Source organism: Myotis daubentonii, chromosome 18 (assembly GCF_963259705.1).
Source record: "Myotis daubentonii chromosome 18, mMyoDau2.1, whole genome shotgun sequence".
Taxonomy (NCBI): domain Eukaryota; kingdom Metazoa; phylum Chordata; class Mammalia; order Chiroptera; family Vespertilionidae; genus Myotis; species Myotis daubentonii.
In genome coordinates, this window is record NC_081857.1 from 7,966,205 (window position 1) to 7,988,902 (window position 22,698).

Consider the following 22,698-nt stretch of genomic DNA (forward strand, 5'->3'; position numbering starts at 1 on the left):
GGCCCACGTCTGGGTCTCCCTGCCCAGGAGTGGGGAAGAGGCCCCCCGCCCGAAGGTCCACAAATCAGGGGCAGAGAGAGAGCCTGTGTACCAAGTGGCGTGGCCATCAGGGTGCCTCCCAGGAAAAATGAACGTGTGCCGCTGCTCACTCATCGCTGCACAAACAAACCTGCAGGCACGGAAGCTGGTCGCTGTGTCTCCCGGAGGAAATGGTGATGGGGACACAGGCGGGCAGAAGACTTTCTTCTGCGCAACCTTTTGTACCTTTTGGATTTTGAAACAAGAAAATGTACCACTTATTCATTTTTTAAAATAATAAGCTCGAGCCCTGGCTGGTGTGTCTCAAGGTGGATAGAGCGTCGGCCTGCGGACTGAAGGGTCCCGCGTTCGATTCCAGTCAAGGGCACATGCCTGGGTCACGGGCTCGATCCTTAGTAAGGGGCGTGCAGGAGGCAGCTGATCAATGATTCTCTCTCATCATTGGTGTTTCTATCGCTCCCTCGCCTTTCCTCTCTGAAACCAATAAAAATATAGTAAAAAAATAAAAATAAAATAATAAGATCGTTTAAAAAGAGAGTAACAGAGGGCCTCCTTGTTTGACCTTCTTGAAGGTGATGGAACAGACTCCTACTGAGTCCCCAGGGGGTGCCAGGCCCCGGTGGGTGCTGTGGGTTGTACCATGATGACAGGACGCTGTCTCTCCCCACCAGGAGCCCACTGGCCACAGGCAACCCAGGGCCCCAGGCTGGGCGGCGGGATGAGAGACCACAGGACTCCCAGAGCTTCTCCCAGCCGCCCAGCGCCCTAGGCTGTGAGCCTCCACTGGTGAGGGGTGACGGTCCCAGGCCAGCCCCTGTGGGCCTGATGACCGCAGGGCAGTCGGAGCCGAAATTCCTCAGGCCACACTGCTCCTTCCCGGCAGAATCTCGGGGACAGGGCGGTGGGAGGCGGGGGGAGCCTGCATTGCTAGAAGTCGCCTGTGTTTCTATGGGAAGGATCACACACAATCGTGCCCTTTCTTCCCTTGCTTCAAGCCCTCGCTTGTAACCAGCAGCCGTCGCTGAGGGTCCAATAAGCAGTGAGCCTGAGAGGGGGGATGGCCACCCGGTGGGAGGTGTGAGCACCGCCAGGCTCTCTGGGACCAAGGCTTCCGCCACTGTGGCAGAGCCCCCCACCCCCTGCCCTTTTCTGCCCCACATCCTCCCCCCCAAACCCCCGCAGCTCCCTCCTAGGAGTGGGTCCCTCCTAGCATCTGGGCAGCCTGACTCCCCACCGCTCCCCCAGAGCCCACCTCATGTCCTCGCCACACCAGGAAGAGAGAAGGCCCCCCTGGAGGGCAGCCACCCTGGGGTCCCCGAGACTCCGGAGGGGGGCTCCTCCTGGAGGGGAGTCGGGGACCGCTGTAGGGAGCCAGGGAGCCCCCGGGCATCGCCCAGACCACACTCCCGGCGCCTGGGCCGGCCTGGGTGTGCTCGGCGGCAGGTGGGCAGGGTGACCTGGGAGGCAGGCGGCGGAGATCTGCTCGCTGGGCAGCTGGGGAGCAGCAGGGTGGGACTCCAACCCTGGATGCCGAGCCCAGCCTCAGGCTCCCTTCACACGACTGCTCGGTGAGAACTCAGAGGTGCTGGCACAGCCTCGCATGTCACGGGACGGGCTGAGGCCAGAAAGACGAGAGACATCGCCAAGGTGAAGCTCTGATACCCTTCAGCGCTCAGTGGCAGAGCCTCGGCCGTGCACAAAGGGGGGCGGGTCTGAGTCCCAGGCGAGGGCACCGACCTGGGTTTCCAGTTTGATCCCCACCCCCAGTCGGAGCACCTGCAGGAGGCAACCGGTAGATGTGTCTCTCACATAAATGTTTCTCTCTCTCTCTTTCTCTCCCTCTTCCTCCCACTCTCTCTGAAAAGCAATGGGAAAAATATCCTCAGGTGAGGATTAAAAAAAAAGTACTGATGCTTCAAGCGCTGTGTGGGCGGGGGCATGGGGCAGAGATGGAACAGGATGGACCATGAGTTGGTACTAGTGAAAGTGGGGCATGGGGAACACGGGGTTATTAACACCATTCTGAGTAAATGTGTATGTTTTAAATTTTCCGTAATAAAAAGGCTTTATTATGAATACGCTATCAAGAAACCTATCGCGTCCTCAAGCCATATGAGACCCACAGGCCGCCAATTAGCACAGTCCTGACATCCCTAACAGCCCCGGATGCTCTCTTTCCTTCATGGCAATTCCCTCTGCGAGGCCCGGGCCAGGGAAAGACCAGGGAGGGACAGACACAGTGGCTGGGGAAGGGCTTGGAGCCGGCCATCGGCCATCGGCCATGCTGATGAGCGTGGACTCTGGGCACTTGGAGGGGCCCCGTGGAAATGGATCCAGTCACACCCCCTGCACCTGTCTAACCCCTCCCCCCACCCCTGGCCCATCCCCCTGCACAGCACTGTACCTTGCTCCCCTTTCTTACCACCCACCCACTCAGGGAAACTAGCAAATCGAGGGGTGGTGTCCTCAGGCTGCAGGAGGGGGCCTATTTCATTGGGATGAAAAATAAAATGCCCGAGTGGCTTGGCACATTCAGGGCGCCTGTGACTCCAAGGGGGTCGCACTGACTTCCTGCCAGACCTCCCAGCAGGTGAGGAAAGCTCACGCTCTGGGATGGAAGCAAGGTGGGGAGAGAAGGTCCCCGTTTTATTTTTCCTTCTGTTTCTTAGGCTGCCTACCATTCGCCACACTCACCTCCTAATCCTAACATCATCCAGTTTATAAAGTGCTCTCATACGTACATCCTGTCATCTTCCAACCTGTGAGGTGGGAATCATCCCCATTTCATAGGTAAGGAAACTGAGGCTCCACGCGAGTAAGTGCCTTGCCCACGATCAGCTCGCTTGTCCATGGCGGCGTCCAGGGCCGCTGGCCCCGGGTTTAATGTTCTGTACCCCGATTGGGAGGGCTGGCGGCGGCTCCATGGGCCTGCGGGCAGAAAGAGTGTCTTTGACGTTCCTAAGGCGTCGGCTGGGGTGGCAGGAGGTTTGGATGGGCTGCTCCGTGTGCATCACCATGTTTTCATTGGGGAAAATTGGCCGAGGGATAGTCGGACTTGAACGGTTCTCCTGGGATGACGTGGACCGGGGACCTTTGGATTCCTCCCTGTCGCTGTGTGATGGCCATGCAGCCCCTAATTCTCTCCTGAGTGTGACACAGACGGGGAAGCTGAGAGGAGACACGGACACTGTCCACCTGGGCGAGGGGCAGTGACCTCGTCTGAGATCAAACCTTAATTCTGCCGTAGTCTGCTGTGTGACTCCAGGCCAGGCTTTTCCCTCTCTGGTCCTCTGGCAACAAAACCAAGGCTATCTCTCTCCTGTGCCCGCTCACTGCTCAGGGAGGCACCAGCTCCTCAGCAACCTCCTGAAGAAGATGACATGACGGAGGGAAAGAGAAAATGCCCCACACCCCTCACCGGTTTGGAAATTTGACCCAGGGGAGCGGGGGACGTGCAGGTGACTAGGGAGAAGCCCGCTCGCGGGCGTGCGTGTGTGCGTGTGTGTGGTGGGGGGGGGGGTGTGTGGTGTGTGTGTGTGTGTGTGTGTGTGTGTGTGTGTGTGTGGTGTAGAATGAAATTGTTAGGAGGCGGGATGAAACCGGCTGGTGTGGACCCAGCCATCCAGCCCTGGCCCACACAGAGTTTGCTTTTCGGTGCCTTTTCCTCTGTTATTTTGGCTTGTTTTCCAAACAAGGGTCAAACGGTCTCCCCCCCAGAAGCAACGGCGGCAGAAGGAAATGCTATTAAAGATGAGTTTGTTAGTGGGCATGATGTGTGGACGAAGTCTTTGGGAGCTTTGGCTGCCAAATAAAGACTTTATTGTTGTCATTCCTCCTTTCCCAAGCTCCCTCCCTCTCTGCTCTCCTCCCTCCCTCCTCCCCTCCCTCCCTCCAATCGGCCTGTCCCTCCCCCTAACCTAGCCTCCCCACCCCAATAGGATCTGGTAGAAGAACAGTCAGGCAAACACAAGCACGCTCACACCACCGGGAGGTCAGAACTTCCAGCGGGCTCTCTGCTGCCACAGCTCCACCGCTGGGTGGGGGGAAGCGGAGGGAGCCGTGAGCCGTGAGCCTTGCCGGGGACTCACCCGGAGCTGGGAGCAGAGGCAGGTGTGTGCAGGTAAGCCCCATGGGGAGATGGGGAGGAAGCCCCCTTCCTCCAGCCAGTGTCCTGCCCTGGGCAGCTGGTTACTGATCTCATCTCCGTCTCCTGCTTCCTTTCAAATGAGCTCACGTCAGCCTTCCTCGTGGCTTCTTCCCTCTCGCCATCATCCTCTCCCTGTGTATTTGCTGGCTGCAAAAGTTGAACTTTCTTGGTACAGATGTTTGTTGTAGCACGGAGTTATGCTGCACGTAGTATTTTTACACATCACGTATTTCCATAGAAACCGGAATCCAGAACCCACGTCTCTGCACCTTTCACATACTGTCACACACTGTCACAGGCACGCACACAAGTTGCACGGGGGCTGCACTTTCATTCTACACACACACACACACACACACACACACACAAACACACGAATACACACACACACTCTGACTGCATGTGACATGCAGAGCTAGACACACACACACACACACACACACACACTGCATCTTGTCTCACCCTCTCATGTGCCTCTCCGGCCATAAGAGCAGAGAAAGCGTGTCTTCCCACTGAGGTGGCAGAGCCAACGAAGATCATGTGCTGAGCGTAGGCAGAGCAGGGAGGACATGAACAAGACAGGAGTCGGGAGGGTTTCCTCGTCCTTTAGACCTTAATTGGGTCGGAGGGAGAAAACCGCGCTTTCCAGCCTGCACAGGACCCGCCCGGCCGCTCTGAGGTTCTGTCTCGCTGGTCCAAACCACTGGCTTTGGGAAAGAAAGAGAAGAAAGGATCCAGCTTCCGAGCCTTGGGGTCCCAGTCCCCAGCTCAGGAGGCAGTTCACTTTTCTGCAGGCAGCCCGACAAAAGCTCTCTTTAAACCATTTCATAATTATCCCAGGAGTCTTTGCAGCAGAGGAAAAAACGATAGTACTGTAGTTTCTCAGTGAGTCAGGGAGGGGAAACGGGAGGGGTAACTGAATGGGGCTTGTTTCCAAATAGGTGACCCCTGTCCATCTCAACAAGGGAGAGTTGTCCCCAGGCGGAGGGGAGGGGAGGGGAGGGGGGGTAGGGGAGGAGGGCTAGATCAGGGCCTCCAGATATGGCTGCAGATCTTCACAGTCATCTGGGGGCAGGGGAGGGGGGATTGCGAGGGGACTTACTGAAAACACAGAAGTCTGGACCCCTTGCTCCCGACCTGCTGAACACAGACCTGGGAATCTGTCACTGTGTTAGTACAGATGGCCGGCCAGGGCTGGAGACCCTGGATCAGGCGCCTGAGGGAGACCTGTGTGGGGACCGAAGAGCCCGGGGCTCATGGCGTTGCTGGCTGGGCAGAAGGGCTTTGTGGTTTCCTGGACACGGACTATCTGATGGAGGAGGACCAGAGCGCCCACGTGGGCCACCTCCTCGGGGAGTGGGAGTTGGTGCTGACCCAGGAAAGATCCCCTGTGAGCTCTCCCCTCCATCCTCCTTGCAAGCACCGGCTGCCACATCACAAGGAGCATCCTGGAGAGAAAGATTCCTCCCACCTGCTCCTCTGCCTGCCCTGAGCCTGGGGCACTGCGCTGGGCCCCTTCCCATCCCGCCAGACCCCTCTCCTCCCGCCCAATCGCTGTCTGTTCTGATGGCCTCACGGGGAGATGGGCTGGACGACAAGGTCTGCCCAGTGGGCATCCCCATTTACTGGGCATGTGAGGGGCGATTCAAGGCTGGAAGGGCCAAAAAAGCAGATGTGGGAGGTTGGGATGGGAATCATGGGTCACATGGGAAGCCACCTTTGTGCCTCCCCCTCCACATCCCTTCACCTGTGGCAGAAAGGCGGGGGGTGGTGGGGGGATAGTGTATTGGAGGGCAGAGTGAGTGGTCCAGGTGGCTGGGGGTTCTATGGTCTCTCCAGTCTCTCCAATTAGTTGGTTCTCAGACCCCATTGTGGTCTCACACACAGGCCCTAAGCGAGAGGAAGTCGCTCTGTGTGAAGGAGCTGGAGGGAGGGGACCCATGAACCCCTACCCATCTGCCAGGATGCCTCCACCTGGTGGGGCGCTGAGCTGCCCTCCGGCCAGGCTGGAGAGAAAGCCACCCCATTGCTCCTAACAACAGCTTAATATTCAGGGAGCACTCACTTTACACACATTTACTCATTTAACCCTCAAATCACCACAGAAAGGTTTTAATGTGCCCATTTTACAGATGAGTGAGCTGAGCTTAGTCAAGGTCAGAGGTTTGCCCAAGAGCACCCAGTGACGAAACTGAAGGGTATCTATAGGGATAGGCCCCTGATCCCCAAGCACCCAGGCCCGCAGACGGGAGATGGCGAGTCCAGGAGCAGAGCCAGCCAGTGCTGTGCCCTCTTCTCCCTCCCCACCCCCCCCACCCCTCCACCCTTCTCCACCCCCCACCCCTCCACCCTTCCCCACCCTTCCCACCCCTCCAATGGAAACTTGCTCCTCTGCACCGGTGGCCTGAAGCCAAAATATCTTCCCTCTGTTTACACTTTGCCTTGTGGTAGAAGCTGGGGAGGCAGATGGTCTCTCCACCCTAGTGTTATATTGATTTTTAGCACTTTTTGATCTGTAGCACATTTTAAAGTGACTTTTCACACTTGCTCTGACAACAACTGGGTGAGGAATGCAGGGATAGGGCCAATTTTATTAACCCCTTTCGCAGGTGATAAAACTGAGGCCGAGAGCAGGTTGGGCGACTAGGGGGTGGTGGGCAGGCGGAGGGCCCTCCTCCCGGGGAGAGTTTGCACCGCGAAGCTCTCCCCCCACAGTCCCAGTCAAGCTAAAACTTATGTCGGCCAAAACTTACACCGGATTGCGGGTTGTGTGTAAGTGGCAGCTGCAGATTGCGCCCCCAGGAAAGCGGCAGCTGCACAGTGTCCCCACTGAATCCATCCTCGTGTGCCCATATCAGCCCTCCCCTCACCTCAGGCCTCACAAGCCCTACTCACAGGCCTGCAAGACTCTAGGGCAGGGGTGGGCAAACTTTGTGACTCGAGGGCCACAGTGGGTTCTTAAACTGGACTCAGAAGAAGGAGCTGCGGCCGTGTTTCCCGACGTTGCCATGTTAACACTGCTGCTGGTGAAGGAGCGGAGGGGAGAGCAAGAGAACCCTCTGCTCTTTCGGCTCCGCGGGCCGGATAGAACAGCCGAACGGGCCGGATCCAGCCTGCGGGCCGTAGTTTGCCCATGGCTGCTCTAGGGCAACCGAGGCGGCCTGCCTGGCTCCTGCTCACCTGGGCAGAGACCGCCTGACCCTCCTGGCTCCCCCCTCCCCCTGGGCTGCAGGGTGGCTCTCAGAAGCTGGAATGTAGAACAGAAAGGCGGGAATCAGGAATTGGGAATCGAGAATGAGGGTCACGCCCATGTCCCTGGGTGTGGCTCTGGGGCAGGAGGCAGCCCCATTTCCCACGGCAGGGTGGTGGCTGGGTTAAGCCATGGAGGTTTAGGGGTGACCAACTAGGCAGGGAATCTGACAAGAAAGAAAGAAGGATGCCAGTAAGCCGTGTGGAGTATTCCTTTAACGGGGAGACACACCCAACGTGTGTCCAGCCAACCCCAATTCCCGACTCTCCATACAAAACCAATTACCCTTCAACTTTCCCCCAGTGACTTGGAAATCCCGTGTGGACCTCAGCCCAGCCCTGCCCCGAGCCTGTGTATTGCACCAGTCCTGGGCATTCGAACGTGAAATGAATGGGTTCATGAGCTAGACCAGCGGTTCTCAACCTGTGGGTCGCGACCCCTCTGGGGGTCGAACGACCCTTTCACAGGGGTCACCTAAGACCATCGCGGAAAACACATCTATAATTACATATTGTTTTGTGATTAATCACTATGCTTTAATTATGTTCAACTTGTAACAATGAAAATACATCCTGCAGATCAGATATTTACATGACAATTCATAACAGTAGCAACATTACAGTGATGAAGTAGCAACGAAAATAATTTTATGGTTGGGGGGTCACCACAGCATGAGAAACTGTATTAAAGGGCCGCGGCATTAGGAAGGTTGAGAACCACCGAGCTAGATAGAGATGAGGCGAGCTCGCTTTACAACCAGCCTCTGGGGCACCTGCTCTTTTCTAAACAAGTCGGTGGATGAGCGAAGCCCCTGCCATTTGCAGAGCTCAGGCGCTGTGACAGGCCTTCGTGCGCATGACCTCATCTGATCCTCACAGGGATGGGAGCCTGAGGCCTGGGGCGGAGGGGCAGGGCGGGATGCAAGCCCAGATCTCCAATCCTGGAACTGACATTCACACTTCAAACACGCTTAGGAAATGTTCTTAAAGGGAGAGACTGAATTCTGAGCCGGGCAAAGCGATGGCAGTCCCCCCAGAGCAGCAGCGTCCTGAGAGCCAGTGCCTGCGAACCGGGCCCGCTGGGCCGCGCGTCTGGCCCCCCAGCGCTCAGCGACGAGCTCTGAGCTCAGCAGAAGGCTGGGAGGCGGGAGAAATGTAAAAATGACACACACTTGGGACCCACCCTAGGAGAGCCTATGATTGGGCAGAGCTTCTGGAAGGCAGCAGCATGAGAAAGCGTGACCTTGGCTTTGGCAGGGGAACGGTGAGTCCCCGAGGAGTTCAGGATTTAGGACAGGACAGTGCACGCCAGAGCTGCGCTGTCAGGACTTCCCTCCAGGGCCAGGCCCCAGCGGGAAGAGGCGTTGCCGGGTGAGAAAAGCCCTAGAAATGAACGCTATTTCCCCCAGAAAGAGGCGTGGCGGCTCGCATGCCCACGAGCACACAGGGTGGTTCTGCACAGGCTAAGAGAAAGGGAGTTAACAGACCCAGTCTCTCCGGGGAGCAGCGCCCCCAGCTTTTCCTAGGGAGCCCCCATCTGCTGTGGGTGGGGCCTGGCCAGCCCCCCCGAGGTCTGAATGTACAGGCTCAGGACTGTGGGCAGATCCTAACTTCCTGAAGGGTGTGGGAGAGCGGGCGGTGGGGTGAGGAAGGCCTGTGCTCATTTCTGAGGGAAGGAGTGGGGGTCTGGTGTGCAGGCAGAGCTGTGACTCAGCTGTGACCCTGTCACTCCTACCCATGAGGCCTGGAGCCACTGAGAAACACCCCTGGCAAGGCCGGGGTCACCCGCAGCGTGGGCTCCCGCTGGAAGCTCTGGACCGGTTTCCTGCTTAACTTGGGGCCCAGGACCCGGCAGAGGCTGTGCTGACAGAGCAAGGCCAGGAAACTGGGAGCCTCTTTTGGGCAGGGCTTCTCCCATCGTGAGAGATTGTTTGTTTCAGGTTTCTGGGGGATACGAAAATAAATGCCCAAATGAAAACTTCCAGGGTCACAACAATTGGGGCTTTTAAAAATGTTTGTTTATGGTATAGTAATGCTCTAACTGCCTCCTTAAAATTGATATGCAAAATGATGGTGTTATCAACACTAATAAAAGAGAAAAATGGTAATTGGCGTACGAGCTACCCTTTTCATTGGCTAATCAGGGCTATATGCAAATTAACTGCCAACTAAGATTGGCAGGTAACTGCCAACAGGATGGCGGTTAATTTGCATATGTAGGCACAATGCAGGGAGGTGAAAGGGAAAGCAGGAAGAAGCCCCCTGCCACTGACAGTGATTGGAAACCCAGGGGGGAGCTAAGAGCTGGGGGGCAGGGCAAAGGCGGCCCTGGGGCCGCCTTTGCCCTGCCCCCCAGCCATGATCGGAGAATCAGGTGCCTTTTCTGCCCTGGCCAGTGATAGCAGGAAGTAGGGGTGGAGCCAGTGATGGGAGCTGGGCACGGTCGAACCTGGCAGTCCCGGGAGCTAGGGGTCCCTTGCCTGGGCCTAAAGCGAAGCCCACGATCGTGGGGCCGCTGCAGCTGCGGATCCCCGCTGCCCGGGCCGGACGCCTAGGCCAGAGGCGTCAGGCCTGGGTAAGGGGCCGATCCTGCGATTGGAGGGTGATGGGGGTCAACGCTGGAGGGCTCCCAGTATGTGAGAGGGGGCAGGCTGGGCTGAGGGACACTCCCCCCCCCCACACACACACCCAGTGCACGAATTTCGTGCACCGGGCCCCTAGTCTATATAATAAAAGCCTAAGTGACCGTTATGGCAGAATGACTAGAATGACTGGTCGCTATGATGCGCACTGACCACCCGGGGGCAGACACTCAATGCAGGAGCTGCCCCCTGGTGGTCAGTGCGCTCCCACAGGGGGAGTGCTACTCAGCCAGAAGCCGGGCTCACAGCTGGTGAGCACAGTGGTGGTGGCAGGAGCCTCTCCCTCCTCCACGGCAGGCAGCGCTAAGGAGCAGTGAGCAGGTGGGCAGTAAGAAGCAAGGGGTCCTGGACTGTGAGAGGGCACAGGCCAGGCTGAGCCCCCACCCCCACCCCCCGCTCCCAGGGCATGTATTTCATGCACCAGGCCTCTAGTTGTCAAGAAAATTACAGGACTTATGAAATATTCATTCATGGTTCGTCAAGTGGCGTTGGTCCGGCCACAAGACTCCAAGTGTAGTTTTACGATGACTGTCTTCTCTTTCCCGTCCTCTCATGTGTCCTGGGACTGTTGTAGCCCCGACCGTAGATAAAGCGAGAATCCAACAGCAGCTCCTTTGTGACCGGAGGCCCAGGAAAGGGGCCCTCCTGGTCCCCGTGGGGGAGCCGGCCTGGGCAGAGACCACTTTAGAGGGAGGTGGAGAGGCAACAGAGGCTGCAGGCAACCTCTTCCCTGCTTCCTCCTAGTGTGTCTGTCTGCCTCCCCTCCCTTCCTCCTTCCTTCCTTCCTTCCTTCCTTCCTTCCTTCCTGTGCTCAGGGTACTATATACACGGGCTTACATAGGCACACAGAGCACGTACAAACATGAGTTTGCCTCTGTATGGTATAGAAGTGTGTGTGCACAGAGAAGTGTGTATGTGTGTGTGCACAGAGGTGTGTATGTGTGTGCAGGGAAGTGTGTATATGTGTGCGTAGAGAAGTGTGTGTGTGTGTGCAGAGAAGTGTGTGTGTGTGCAGAGAAGTGTGTATGTGTGTGCGCAGAGAAGTGTGTGTGCAGAGAAGTGTGTATGTGTGTGCACAGAGGTGTGTGTGTGTGTGCAGAGAAGTGTGTATGTGTGTGTGCACAGAGGTGTATATGTGTTGTATGCAGAGAAGTGTGTATGTGTGTTCGCAGAGAAGTGTGTATGTGTGTTCGCAGAGAAGTGTGTATGTGTGTGCACAGAGAAGTGTGTATGTGTGTGTGTGCAGAGAAGTGTGTATGTGTGTGCTCAGAGAAGTGTGTATGTGTGTGTGTGCAGAGAAGTGTGTATGTGTGTGCTCAGAGAAGTGTGTATGTGTGTGTATGCAGAGAAGTGTGTGTGTGTGTATGCAGAGAAGTGTGTGTGTGTGTGTGTGCACATGTATGCAGGCTGGAAGTCAGGTTTGCATGTGAAAAATGTGGGAGACTCCCTCCGGCCCTCCAGGCCTGAGCTCTGCCGTCTCTCCTGTTTCTTTTTACGTTCAGCTCCTTCGGAGCACCTGGCTGGGACTGAGCAGCTGGTGAGGGGCTTCTATTGTCTTCATCTGAGCAAAGCCGGCACCGAGTCAGCCACTCATGCAGTGGATGCGGGCTCAAAGGAAAGAGAGCGGGTGGCCTGGACAGAGGCAGTGATCACAGGGTCTGGATGCAGCGGGGGACACACTCCAGCCCAATCTATCTCAGAGAACCCCAGGAAGCCTGCATCCCCAGGGTGTCCCAGGTCCCTGAAGGGGGCGGGGCAGACACCACAATTGTGAAGAAGCAGCCAGAGCGGCCGGGAGAAGCACTGTGGGAATGGCGACCCGATCTGGAGACCAGAGGGCTGTCATAAGGATGAGGGCTCTGGGGAGGGGGTGGTACATGAACCCCTTTCCCGGGCCCTTCCCAGTCAGGCCAGGGGAGAGGCCTGTGGGAGCTGCCACTATGCGTCTGCTAGCCTGAGTCTATTGCTATTTTCCCAGCTTAGTTCAACTAGAACCACATGGTCCCATTGGGGACAATGGGAAGGGCAACCCCAAAATATCCTCCAGCAACCTATTCCCCTGTCACTGAGGCTAGCGGGAAGCTCTTCTTGGTCCCTCCACAGACCAACTCCAGCGCATAGAACAGCCATCCCTCCCAGCCGGTGTGGCTCTGTTGGTTGGGCACCATCCCATGCACAGGAGGTTGTGGGTTTGACTCTGGTCAGGGCACATGCCAGGGTTGTGGCCTTGAGCCTTAGTGGGGCCTGTGCAGGAGGCAGCCAATCGCTGTTTCTCTCTCATTGATGTTTCTATCTCTCTCCCTCTCCCTTCCTCTCTCTGAAATCAATAAAAACATATTTTTTTAAAAAAGAGAGAGAGAGCAGCAATAACAGGCCACAAGAAATGAAAGTGGTTTCCCCACAGCTTTCAAGCTCTTCCTTGTTTTCTTTCCAGAAGCCTCCACATCTGTGGGGGAATTCTTGGTGTGTGTCCTGCTGGCAAGGGCCAGTGTTCGCTGAGCCGAGCGCAGTGGGTGAGGGACAAGCAGGGGGGACACACACGTGTCTGAAGCACTTTCCTTCCTTCCCAGAATCTCCACGGGCCCCACCCTGGAAGGCAGGAGCCCTGGCCCTGCTACGAAATAACTTCCTGGCCTCGGCAGCCACTTCCTCCCTCCAGTACTCAGTGTTTATAAACAGTAGAGTCTGCGCGTCATTGGTGGATTTCAAACCAGTTTTTAGCAATGCAACTTTATTTTTCAAATGAGTGCTTTGGCTAAACATAGATAGATATAGATAGATATGGATATGGATATGGATATGGATATGGATATGGATATAGATATAGATATAGATATAGATATAGATATAGATATAGATATAGATATAGATATAGATATAGATATAGATATAGATATAGATATAGATAGATATAGATATAGATATAGATAGATATAGATAGATATAGATAGATATAGATAGATATAGATATGGATATGGATGTGGATGTGGATATGGATATAGATATAGATAGATATAGATATGGATGTGGATGTGGATGTGGATGTAGATATAGATATAGATATAGATATAGATATAGATATAGATATAGATATAGATAGATATGATATAGATATAGATATAGATATAGACATAGACATAGACATAGACATAGACATAGACATAGACATAGACATAGACATAGATATAGATATAGATATAGATATAGATATAGATAGATGTGGATGTGGATGTGGATGTAGATGTAGATATAGATAGATATAGATATAGATATAGATATAGATATAGATATAGATATAGATATAGATATAGATATAGATATAGATATAGATATAGATATAGATATAGATATAGATAGATATAGATATAGATAGATATAGATATAGATATAGATAGATGTGGATGTGGATGTGGATATAGATATAGATATAGATATAGATATAGATATAGATATAGATAGATATAGATAGATGTGGATGTGGATGTGGATGTGGATGTGGATATAGATATAGATATAGATATAGATATAGATATAGATATAGATATAGATATAGATATAGATATAGATATAGATAGATTATGGATATGGATATGGATATGGATATGGATGTAGATGTAGATATAGATATAGATATAGATATAGATCAGATTAAAATAACACAGAGCTGCTCAGGTTGGCGCAGGAGTGAGCTGGGTGTCCCAGGGCCAGCTCCTTGGTCTCCCTCCCTCCATAGAAATGGGGCACCATTGAAAACCATTGAGCTGTGTGATCTCTAAGGACACGTCTGGATTGTAACCCCCCACCCCACCCCCCATGGCTCATATGCCCTAACTCCCTCTTACGAGGACAGGACTGATTTTCTCACGCTGCAGAGGGGGAGACTGGGGGCTGGAGGGCAAGCGCAGGACTCCTGCTTCACCCCCAGGTGTGCTTTCTGCAGGAGGGCTCCCTCCCAGAGCGGGCTGAGCACACTGGGTGGCGAGGCCTCCGGCAGGGAACCCAGACCCTCGAGCCCTGGTTACTTTCTCACCTGCTAGATACAGGCGAACAGGGAAATGCTCCGCAGGCCCCTCCAGAGCCCCCCCGGGAGCCGTCCCGGCCACTTGAACTGCAAAGTCATGGCCTCTAAATGCTGAGGCCCAACTGGCTAATGACCTTCCGCATCTCTCCCTGCAGGTGCATCACCCGGATCATGAGGTCATCTCTCTCCTTGCTCCTCCCACTTCTCCTCATCTTGGCCTCAGTGACCAAAGGTCAGCCAACAAGACGACCAAAACCCGGGGGCAGGCCCAGGCCCAGGCCGAGGCCCAGGCCCACACCGTCGAAGCCTACCGACCTGCCTCCTCCCCTCCCACCAGGCCCTCCGTCTCTCTTTGCTGACTGTCCCCGGGAATGCTACTGCCCCCATGACTTCCCATCTGCCCTCTACTGCGACAGCCGCAACCTCAGGAAGGTGCCTGTCATCCCACCCCGCATCCATTACCTCTATCTCCAGAACAACTTCATAACCGAGCTCCCAGTGGAGTCCTTCAAGAACGCCTCGGACCTGCGGTGGGTCAACCTGGACAACAACAAGATCAGCAAGGTGGACCAGAAGGTGCTGGAGAAGCTACCCAGCCTGGCGTTCCTCTACATGGAGAAGAACCAGCTGAAAGAGGTGCCCTCCGCCCTGCCCCGGAACCTGGAGCAGCTGAGGCTGAGCCAGAACCAGATCTCCAGGATCCCCCCGGGGGTCTTCAGCAAGCTGGAGAACCTACTGCTCCTGGACCTCCAGCACAACCAGCTGAGCGACAACGTCCTCAAGCCTGACACCTTCCAGGGCCTCAAGAAACTCATGCAGCTCAACCTGGCCCACAACGAGCTGAAGAAAATGCCCCCCAAGGTCCCCAAAGCCCTTCACCAGCTCTACCTGGACAGCAACCAGATCGCGACCATCCCCAACGGATACTTCAAGGCCTTCCCCAACCTCGCCTTCATTCGCCTTAACTACAACAAGCTGTCCGACAGGGGGCTCCCCAAGAACTCCTTTAACCTCTCCAATCTGCTGGTGCTCCACCTGTCCCACAACAAGATCAGCAGCGTGCCCGCCATCAACAACAAGCTGGAGCACCTGTACCTCAACAACAACCACATCGAGAGTGAGTGGGGAGGCGGGGCCAGGCCCGGGGCGGGAGGCTGGGGACTCGCCACGTCAGCCTGTTCTCAGGAGCCTCAGGGTGGGGGTGTGCAAGAGACACCCTGCTTGACACTGGACTTCAAACCACGGCCTTACCACTCTCTATCTGCATGAGCTTGGACAGATAGTTGGCCTCCCTGGGAAGTTCCCTCCTCTGTAAAGTGAGAATGGTAATAATATCATCAACTTGGGATGAGGATGTAGTCGTTTAACGTGGATGCCGTGCCCCGAATGCCATGGCTGGAGGGTGCTCGCTTCTCTTCCTCCATCTCTTCTCATCAACCCCAACTTCTCTGCCCTCCAGATCTGTTGGTAGGGTGGACACGGAATACAGTCCTGGACATTCTCCTAAAAGCAGAACAGTGACATTTACATGCCCACTCTGAAAAAAAATAAAAAATAAATGCCCTCTCTGAAATGCCCGGGCCTGTCCGCCGTGGACACTGGCAGCTGAGTGAGATGGCATCCCCCCAAGTCTGCGCCTAGCTTCTGAAGCATCTATAAAAGGTACACACAGAGAGGCAGCCAGACAGGGTGGGCAAAAGTAGGTTCATAATAATGATCAACAATACAATAATAAATAAATAAATAATACTACAGAATAAACGCTGTTTCAACTGTAAGCCTGCTTTTGCCCACCCCTGTATATGCCGGGTCCGCCCCTGGTGAAAATGCGGCAGCCAGGAAAACACGCTGGTGTGGGGGGCTTTCAGAGTCCATCTGGGGAGCTGGAGTAGCTAGCTGTGTAAGACGGTACGCTGAAGGCAGGACTCCCCTCAGCTGCTTTTACGGGGTCCTGGGCTATGGGGTATCCATTGCAGCCCAAGAGAACAGACTAGTTTTGCTTCCATCAGCAATGTGAGCTCTGAGCTGAGCGTCAGGAGAAAGGCTTAAAATCAAAAGCACCAATATGACCTGGCCATGGAAGCACATCAGGGGTGCAGCCGCTGCAGGGATGAAGGGGCCAAAGGGAAAGGGAAGCTCCCCTCAAATCACTGTAGGAGCCCTTAGTTGCCCAGCCCAACGGGGTGAGGGAGATTGTTGAGTGTCTACAACCTGGAAGCAAGTGGTGGGGAGAACAGGCTTTGCTCACTCGTCTGGGATAATTACAGAGTGAGAGGGGCTTCTAACATCTGGCAAGAAGCAAACTCAGGGAGTAAACGGAGGCCGCTCATTGCTCCCCGGGATGCTGGATAGGCCGAAAGTATAGCCAGAAGCCACATAACTGACAGGTTGTCCCGGTGGAAGAACAGGCTTCTGGGACAGCCAGCCTCCTGAGGGTGAACTCGGAAAAACCAACGCACCCTCACCGTGTCTCCGGTCCGGGAGCTGAGCATCAGGGCGGCCCCCTGACGGGCCAACGTGACAGAGGCTGTAAGAAAATCCCTGTCAGGCTCTCTCTGCTGCCCCAGTGGTGAAGAGAGAAAAACAACGGCCCCGCCGATGATAAATGAGGCCAGGCTTAGGGGAATAAAACTTCATTTCGTTGCTGCATCTGATGTCATCTAGCAAGAGGTGAAGGAGAAAATGAAATCTCATTTTCCACTGGAAAGCCCAGGATCAGTAATCACGTCAGAATCAATAGGCTCAGCCAGCCCCTCGGGTCCTGTGCCCTCCCCACACCCCCTTCCCTTCCTGGCAGCCCTGTGTCAGTTACTGGGACCACCTTCTGCCCATCCACATGCCTCAGGTCCAGGCCACAGGACCCTCCCACACCCACCTGCCGGCTCAGATCTCGCCTCACCCCACTCTCTCCCCACTGCAGCTAGGTCCATCTTTCTACGGTATAGGCTCCTTCCAGATTTCACCCCCAGGACACCATAGTTCACATATCCTACCATCCCTGTCACAACAGCAGCCCTGTTCAATACCAGTCCTCAGGCTGAAGATCAAAGCCTGTCCTTAGTGAAATCGCTGAAAGCCGACCATAATTTGGGGCCATAGCTCACCTTTCCAGCTCACTCTCCCTATTTCATCACATTTCATCACACTGTGCTGTTCACTACTCCCAGATTCTCCTGTGATCCTTTTGGCCCCCACAACTCTTTGCAAATAGGTTCCTCTATCAAAACCCCAGCCCCAGGCCTCCCCCTGCTATAATCCTACCCAACTTTGAAGGCTCAACTCACAGCTTTCTTCCTCCGTGACTCCTCAGAGTAAATCTCCAGTAACCACTGTGGATCAATTCCAACTTGATTAATTTTACAACGAGTAACCGGGCCTGGCGGTGAGGGTCGACTATCCAGCATCACACATTCCTACCGTCGGCCAGTTCCCGGGAGAAGTCTAGTCCTGACTCTCAGTCGTCCACCCTCTCCTTCCTCATCTCAGTGCCCTCGGCCCTGGCCCCGCCCTCCTCTCCTGCTCACCTCTCCCCTTCTCTCTCCGTAGAGATCAACGGGACCCAGATTTGCCCTTACAACCTGTTCACCTTCCGGGACTTCTCGGATCTGGAGAACGTGCCACACCTGCGCTACCTGAGGCTGGACGGGAACTACCTGAAGCCGCCCATCCCGCTGGACCTCATGATGTGCTTCCGCCTGCTGCAGTCCGTGGTCATCTAGGCCTCGCTCTGCCCGGCGTCCTCTCCGATCGCCCTTGAAGGCTGGTGGCCCAGGCGCCGGGCCCACCACGCGTCTTCTCTGTCTCCCTGTCTTTCTCCCTGCTTTGCCTTTCTCAGCCCACCTTCCTGAGGCGGGATGAGCCACAGCCTCAGGACTGAGACCTCCCAGGCCTTGGGGGGGTCCACCCAGCCCAGAGACACCCACTGCATGCTGACCCTCTGGCCCAGAGCACAGGTGTCTGTTTAAAAATTTCATAGTCCCTGCTCGCCCTGCCTCCCCGTCACTCCTGGGTAAGTCTGGGCCTGGACTGACATCTGGATCTCGGCCCTGGTGAAGCAAGAAAACGGTCCGGAGTGGCCCAGAGGTGAGGCTCAGGGAGCCCTGCAGGGACTCCTCCTGCGTGGGCAGCTCTGGCCCCAAAGGACCACAGCACCCAGGTCCCATTGGCCAAGGATCTGCCTTGCAAAGTGCTGCTCCGCCACCTGTCCACGGGCACCAGACATCGCCGCCGGCCCGTGTCCTCCAGAAAGGAAGGCAGGGCATGGCCGGGGAGGGCAGAAGGGCAGGTTCCCGCAAGGGCCTGCACCCGGCCTACTCTTCACGGGGAGGAGCCGGGCCCTCTCTCTCCAGGGTGAACGTAGCTCACACCCTCCTAACGGGGCCTCCTTGTTCCGAGAGGAAGAGCGGGGAGGACCAGTCCAGGAGAAGCCTGGCTGGGGAACCAGGAATCAGCCAGGGGGAGTGGGGTGGGAGTCAGAGCCCTGGGACGTGCCCGTGGGGTGCAAAGGGGTCCTGCAGCCCCCTGGCCACTCTGAACAAGAGGCCTAATGCCTGGGGATCACCATGTCCCAGTGGAGGGCGTAGAGCCACCCCCCCCCATCTGTTCTCTGTCAGTGGGGACGACCCAGAGAGGTTCCTGGGAAACCGGAGAGAAGGGGCGGGCACCCGGAGATCTTCCAGAAGCTTCTTCCACGTGTGCACATTGGCCTCCCCCTAAGACAGACACATCAGTGACACCTGGTGGCTGATGTGGGACACAGATGGCCCCTCCTCTTCACCACCCTGGGGGTGATTTCCCAAGGTCAAGGACTCCCAACTTGAAGAGCCAGGGGCCCTGTGCATGGTCTCTCTCTCCTCTGGGTCTGAAGGGCACAGAGCTACAGTGGCCCTGAGTTGGGAATGCGGTGGGCGGGGGGGGGGGGGGGATTGTTCCATGATGGGGGAGCAATGGTGGGAACCTTGGGGGCCCAGGTGAGGATGCAGTCTGCTCCCGGTTGCTGTCTGACCTTGCCGCGCCTTCCGCTCTCGGCTCCCACAGGCTGTACACCCCGCCAAGGCCCCTCTAGCGCTCACGTTCCGTTCTGCGGCTCCACTTGGGCCCTTGCTCAATGCAAGGCAAGTCCTCCGCGTTCTCTCCCTCCCTTGCAGTTATTTATTCCCTGGACGGACTGTCCCTCCCCCAAGGTTCCCACCCTCCCTGCCTGGCCCAGGTGCAGCTTGGCCGGCCTCAAGGGGACCTGGGCCCCAGGGCTGACTCACCTAGGCCTTCCTCTGGCCTGCCTCTAGGGGGTGCTGCCCCTCCACAGTCCCCGAGGGTGTGTGCGGGTGGCTGGCGTGGATGTTCTAGAAATGAGTGGTACTCAGTGCCTCCCCTCAAGACAGGTTTAGAAAAGGTCCAGAGATTTTAAAGAACTTGTATTAAGCTAGACCCCTAACTTCAAGAAGCTCCCATTAGACTCTTTCTCGTTGTCCTCTTGTGCTAGTTTACAGAAACGGAGTGCATTTTATCCCAGCCCCCTTCCCCTGCTCCCATGAGGGCCTCATCTTCCGCTGCAGCTGGCTTCTCCGAGGCTCCTGCTTAGGGTCAGTGCCGTCCCGGGGCTGTAAGCAGCCTGGTGCTCCGGCCTGGATAAGCCCCCTCTGCACCTTGGTCACACCTTTAACCTCAGCCCCTCTGAGGAGGCCCTCGGGGAGCACAGCCCTGTGGCTCCGGGAGGGGGCCGTTCTCCTGCCCCTGCAGACCCAGCAGCAACACAAGCACCATCACCCCTTCCCTCCATCGCTCCCTGCGGCTGTGAGCCAGAGAGGATTCCAGTTAAACTGACTTGAAAGCAACCCCCTCTTTCTGTCCCCCCACTGCCCACACACTCGCTGTGCTGGTTTCCCGTGGGTTTCAGGAAGCCCCCCCCCGCAGCACACACAGGCTGGGCCCGGTGCTGTTGCCTCTGCACGCCCAGCCGCACAGGTGGGTGTCTGTGTGTACTCTGTCCATATGGCTGTCCTCCTGGGAGACCGCGTGGCTCTGTGAACCAGCTCCCGCATTGCAGCGCGCTTCACAGCAGAGGAAATAAAGGAATATGAGAGCATCCAGCTTGGACTGGGCCCTGTGAACAGGTCGGGAATAATCCCCCGAGGTCCCTCTGCCGCCCCCTTCCTCCTCCCGCCACCCCCCTTTCCCCGTGCTCTGAATCGATGGGTGGGAAAAGGGTCTTAGTCTTAAGAAACTCTAAGTAAACGATTCCAAAGCCTTTTCTTGGTGACTTTCCCCCAAAACTAACAATTCTCGTGAAAAATTATTCCCAAAGTCTGACCAGAAATCTGACAGCTACATTGGAGGCCCAAAGGCCCAGGACTTTCAACCCACAGATGCCAATGATTGAGCGTCTCCCAAAGGCTCAGCTCTGAGCCAGAAACGGGAGACGCAACGCGGACACCGCTCCTGACCCGGTGACGGGTGCAGACTGGTCGAGATGCTGTGTAAAACCCAGAGCAGTGGCAGCGCTGCCTCAGGCCAGCACCCAGGGCCACCTCATCTGGGAGGACTGACCGGCTGTGCAAGGTGTCTGTCCACAGAAGGGCGAGAGGAGGGCACCCCTAAGTCTCCCTTCAGATGGAAGGTTCTAGAAGTAGGCGTGTGATCCTCCCAACCTACATCTTCTTTAGGATGCTGCCCCCACCCTTCCTCTAACACAGCGGTTCTCAACCTGTGGGTCGCGACCCCTTTGGCGGTCGAACGACCCTTTCACAGGGGTCGCCTAAGACCATCCTGCATATCAGATATTTACATGACGATTCATAACAGCAGCAACATTACAGTTATGAAGTAGCAACGAAAATAATTTTATGGTTGGGTCACAACGTGAGGAACTGTATTTAAAGGGCCAGAAGGTTGAGAACCACTGCTCTAACACCTGCCTCAGTTCAATCCAGCAAGTTGTCTGTAGATTTTAGCTGCGTGCAAGGTTCCCAGCGCGGAATTCAAGGGTGGGGAACACCTATCCCATGCCCATGAGCAAGCATAGCTGGATTCATCCCTTAGTAACTGCGTGTCTGACGAGCTAGAATAATGCCGTGTACAGAGCTTGGTGGAGAGGCCCCCCGCTCTGCCAGAGAGAACCCAGGAAGGCTCTTCTCGTGGGAGCTGTATCTTAAGGTCTTAGGGCTGAACAGGACTGTGCAGGTGGGATGAGGGGGGAGAGGACATAGGAGGAGGGGAAAGGTGGGAAGGATTGGCATGTAGCCTGTAGGGTGTGTGTGTGTATGTGTGTGTGTGTATGAGAGAGAGAGAGAGAGAGAGAGAGAGAGAGAGAGAGAGAGAGAGAGAGAAAGAAAGAAAGAAAGAAAGAAAGAAAGAAAGAAAGAAAGAAAGAAAGAAAGAAAGAAAGAAACTCTTCAAAAAGCAGGAGAACTCCTGAAATTTCCACCCCCTCTCCCTCCCTGCCCATGAAAGGGGCAGCTGGCCAACTTGCGTCCCCACCGCCTGCCACGTCCACCCCATCAGCATGCCTTTGCTTCCCCTAATGAGGGGCTGGGGCTAGAAGGGCTCCCAGAGCCTCCCACACCTCTTCTGGGCTCTGGGGAACTGAGCATCCAAATGGTCCCCAACAGGTCACACATCCACATCCCAGGGCCTCCCTGACATCTGTGGAACCAGAGCGTGTGGCAGGCACGTTTGTGAACGTAGAGCCAAGGCTGGGAGAGAATAGGGCGTGAGGTCAGTGTCCAAGTGATTGCGATGGGGGGCGGGGAGGTGGTGTTGGAGGGCCAACCGCAGGCAGAGGGCATGGCAACAAAGCAGGCAGGTGTGTGCCACGGAGAAAGAGGGGAAGGAGATGGGAGCAGGAGGCAGGCAGAATGAAGGAGCAGTTACAGCTGCACCCATCACAGGGAATGAATGGCGCAGCGGGGAGGGGGTAGGCCCTGGCTGCAGAGAGCAGGCAGAGGACAGCAGCCAAATAGGCCATCTGCTTCTGGGGCACCGTCCTGGCTTCAGGGCTCCCTCTCCCTCCACCCAGCTGAGCCCCTTTTGGTGGTTCCCCCGGGGGAGGGGGTGGCTGCCAGGGGCACAGGAATATGCCTTGCTCTGGTGACCAGGTTTTCGGACTGGGGCAGCGTCTCCACGACAGCTGGTGGCCAGGAGCCTGCCGGCCACGCACTGCCCTTTGGGCAGCCTGCTCTTGGATCTGCCCCTTCACCGGTGTGCCCGGCAGAGGTGAGCTCTGCCAGCGCCATCTGCGACAAGGGCACCGAGACACCTGGTCTCGGGACTCCCAGGGACCAGGGAAGCAGGGAGGGTCATATGAACAAAGGGGAACCCTCCGGCCTGAGAGGCAGGAAACCGAGCGCTTGCCCGGGCTCTGTGTGACCTTGGGCCAGCCCCCTCCCCTCCCCTCCCCTCCCTTTCCCTTCTCTCCCTTCCCCTCCCTGTGTCTTGTTTCCCCATCTGTGCAAGAAGGGGTTCCCATTAGGTGGTCCTACGGGCCGGCAGCTGGATCCAGTACCTGCTGAGGGGAGAAGCATCACTGAAGAACCTGGCAGCATGCAGGCTGGGAGGGCCCCGGGAGACACATTGCCCCACCCACCTTCACCGAGACGGCCCA

The 22,698-nt window shown here is 56.0% G+C and overlaps 1 protein-coding gene across 2 annotated transcripts; it reads left to right on the top strand.

Annotated features, from left to right (window-relative positions):
- The first annotated feature begins 3,985 nt into the window (after positions 1 to 3,985).
- PRELP (proline and arginine rich end leucine rich repeat protein) lies at positions 3,986 to 20,188 on the top strand. 2 transcript variants are annotated; one of them, XM_059675471.1, is made up of 3 exons: positions 3,986 to 4,159; positions 14,255 to 15,216; positions 17,646 to 20,188. In XM_059675471.1, the coding sequence occupies exons 2-3, from the start codon at positions 14,271 to 14,273 to the stop codon at positions 17,816 to 17,818; spliced, it is 1,119 nt and encodes a 372-aa protein (XP_059531454.1). In that variant the 5' UTR covers positions 3,986 to 4,159; positions 14,255 to 14,270; the 3' UTR covers positions 17,819 to 20,188. The 2 variants fall into 2 exon arrangements, with proteins under 2 accessions (XP_059531454.1, XP_059531455.1); XM_059675472.1 differs by having other exon boundaries at positions 3,987 to 4,149.
- The last annotated feature ends 2,510 nt before the right edge of the window (positions 20,189 to 22,698 follow it).